Source organism: Scardinius erythrophthalmus (genome assembly GCF_964197995.2).
Source record: "Scardinius erythrophthalmus genome assembly, chromosome: 3".
NCBI classification, from domain to species: Eukaryota; Metazoa; Chordata; class Actinopteri; order Cypriniformes; family Leuciscidae; genus Scardinius; species Scardinius erythrophthalmus.
Genome location: NC_138223.1, coordinates 34,745,672 through 34,748,950, shown reverse-complemented (window position 1 = coordinate 34,748,950; position 3,279 = coordinate 34,745,672). Strand labels below are relative to the sequence as shown.

At 42.6% G+C, this 3,279-nt stretch overlaps 1 protein-coding gene across 1 annotated transcript; it reads left to right on the top strand.

The window, feature by feature from the left end:
• Positions 1 to 1,205: 1,205 nt before the first annotated feature.
• Positions 1,206 to 2,489, top strand: LOC308687600 (prostaglandin D2 receptor 2-like; the record flags this gene model as incomplete). Its single annotated transcript, XM_081360258.1, has 1 exon — positions 1,206 to 2,489. One exon carries the CDS (start codon positions 1,206 to 1,208, stop codon positions 2,487 to 2,489), a length of 1,284 nt encoding a protein of 427 aa, XP_081216384.1.
• Positions 2,490 to 3,279: the final 790 nt, after the last annotated feature.

Here is a 3,279-nt window from a genome sequence, read left to right as displayed (position 1 = left end):
GTGGTAACGTTTGCCATGTTCTTCACGTACCGGCCTTTTGACAGCTTCGGCTGAAGTTGTCCTTGTGTTAATGGTCGTGTAATAACTTCTGTATGACCTGGCAATAAACATTTTTGTAAGTGTGTCTATAATGTGATAGTCTAAACTGATTTTATTGCGGCTGCGGGTCGGGTGCAGATTTTAATTAGTGCTGCTGTCGGGAAACGGGTCGGGTGCAGTTTTAAGCAGTGCGGGTACGGGCGGGTGCGGATTTACAAAATCGGACCCGTGCAGGACTCTGGTGTACACATAAATCTCTGAGCCATCGTCGTCTTCTTTGTTGAATATCTGTCGCTCTACATACGTCAGCTGGTATAATTGAAACGATTGGCTATGAGCTACGTGCAGGCGCATTTGATAGACATTCGTAGCGCCCAATAAATGGCTCTGGGCATTCGTAAACCACGACAGAAAAAAATAGCGACAGAAAAAAATAACGAAACCTCACAAACAGGACTAACACCGTTAAGAGACTAAGACAGTTTAGTAGATAGAGTTTGCTCATCTGATTATCATTATTCACCACAGCTTTCTATTTGCTTGATTTCACAATCTCTACTTCTTCCTTCCTCTTTTTTGAAATTGTTGGTAAATTTTCTGTTGTAAGAAATGTATAAACTCTTTTAGTGATCTGCATTGAACTTTGTGATCTACTTAGTTAACTTAATATTGTCACTGTCAAAGTAACTGTTTGTTTGTTTGTTTGTTTGTTTGCACAAAATTAGAGTACCAAATCAGCATAAGAATTATTTCTGAAGGATCATGTGATGCTGAAGACTGGGTAATGATGCTGAAAATTCAGCTTTGCCATCACAGGAATAAATTACATTTTAAAATATATTCAAATAGAGCAGGTATTTAAAATTGCAAAAGTACGTCACAGTTTGACTGTTTTACTGTATTTTTGTATCAAAAAATGCAGCCTTAGTGAGCATAAGAGACTTCTTTTCAAAAAAATATCAGATCAAACAATAAAAAAAATAATGTCAGATCCCCTATAATACCATTGCAGACCCCCGGTTGAAGACCCCCATCTTGGAATCCTACAGATGTTAAACTTTAAGAAAGAAACCAATTTCAAACACACATAATAAAGGTTTTATTTGTTGATGTGCTTCATTTCAGTTGTCCGTAATAAATATTTTTTTCTCTTTTTTGTGACAGCAATGACTTCCTCATTACCTCCTAATTCCTCCCATTCGTCCCCCTCAGAGCTCCACTGTCCCGTTCTGCAGAAAATGATCTCTCACACCCTGAACAATAACACTCAAGTGAACCTGGCGGCGGTGAGTGTGCATGGTGTGGTATCCACTCTGGGAATCCTGGAAAACGGACTGGTGCTTTGGGTCCTTGGTTGCCGTCTTCGTTGCAAGACGGTTGCAGCAGTATGGGTTCTTAATCTGGCACTGTCGGACTTCCTAACCACTTTAACTTTGCCATTTTTCACTCATTACCTACTGAAGGGCCACAGCTGGGAGTTGGGCGGCCCATTGTGTGCAGCCCATGCCTCCATATTTTTCCTCAACATGTTTGTTTCTGCCTTCCTACTAGCTGTGATATCATTGGACCGTTGTTTGTTGGTGACTAAGCCGGTGTGGACTCAGAACCATCGCACTGTGTCGGCAGCATGGAAGATCTGCGGCCTAGGATGGGCATGGGCGGCGGTTAACACGTTTCCGTATTTCATGTTCCGATCCGTCGTGCTTAAGCAGGATGGCCGCAAACTTTGCTATCATGATTTTGCACTCTATTCCTCACAGAGCACGCTGCATACAGACTGTAAGGCACGTCAGGAAGCGACGGCAGTGTCCAAAGTGTTGCTGGCGTTTGTCGTGCCACTGGTGGTCATTGCTGTCAGTTATGCTTTCTTTGTTATAGAGCTGCAGGCTCGCAGGAAGAGGCTCGAGAGTAGACGGAAGAGTGCGAGCAATGGCAAACAGAAATCTTTGAAATTTTTCCGCAGCCTGTCTTCACCAGTCGGACAAAACGGCGTTCAACTCTCGCAAGGTTTCACGAAAATGGTCGTCACGGTGATCGCAACCTTTGTTCTCTGCTGGCTGCCCTACCACGCTTTCTGCTTGCTGGAGGTGACGGCTCAGTACAAGACAGAGATTGTGGATCTGGTGGAGGTGTCCTTACCTTACGTAACAACGTTCACTTTCCTGAACTCTGTGTTGAATCCAATTATCTACACTTTTAGCTGTCCAAACTTCTGCAGTCGAATCCGCCAAAGTCTAGGGGCGCTTTTTGAGGGGCTGGTGGAGGAAGCTGGGCCATTAGTGCTGGTTACTGGAAGGATGAAGAAAAACAATAGCTCGTCTCCCACTTTACTCAGCTCTCCAACCCCTTCCAGAGTTCCCCGCATCCAGCATGACTCCCAGGGCTCCATCAACCTCTTCGGCTTTAAAAGCTGTCCCACAGATGGGATCGAGAGAGACGACAAAATGTAACTTTATCATTAGGAATAACATTACCTGGTACTGATGACTGATGTTTCTGAGTGGACTACGGTCTGCTAACAAGGGGTCACAATCATGGGATGGCCTTATAAGCCTTTATATTTTTCGGTGTCTCTTTCCTCCACTGGGTTTGATTTAAGCCATAGTCATGCTGGATTACCTCTGAGGTTGTTAGGTTGTAATATTAGAGAGTTCTTGGCACTGGAGTAAAAGCAAAAATCCCTCAATCACAGATGAAGAAACATGGCCCATATTCCTGTCTCTGTTCTCCCACATTGCTCAGATTACTGACTACAATATATACACACAAGATTTATTCTCATTTTAAATCAGGCCACACACGGGTATGGAAGGTATGGAAAACTGGACTGCAGTTTCCCTCAATATACATGAATATTAGCCATAAAGAGACTACATGAAAACTTTAATATTTGTCTTGAAGCTTCTCATCAGAATATTTAATGTTGTCTGAACTATCTTTTTATCAAGACTAGACAAAACTAGAATACAGACTAGACACAAAACTTTTAATTCTATACCTTTTCAGTCAGGATTTCGCCCATCTCATGGCACTGAAACTGCTCTTCTTTGTGTGGTTAATGACATTCTTCTGTCCATGGATTCATGGTTAATAAACATCTTGATGCTTCTCGATCTAAGCTCTGCATTTGACACAGTCTGCAATGAAATACTTATCTCTCGCCTTTCTGATATTGGCATCACTGGTTCAGCTCTTTCCTGGCTCATTTCCTACATCAGTAACAGAAAGTATTATATCACT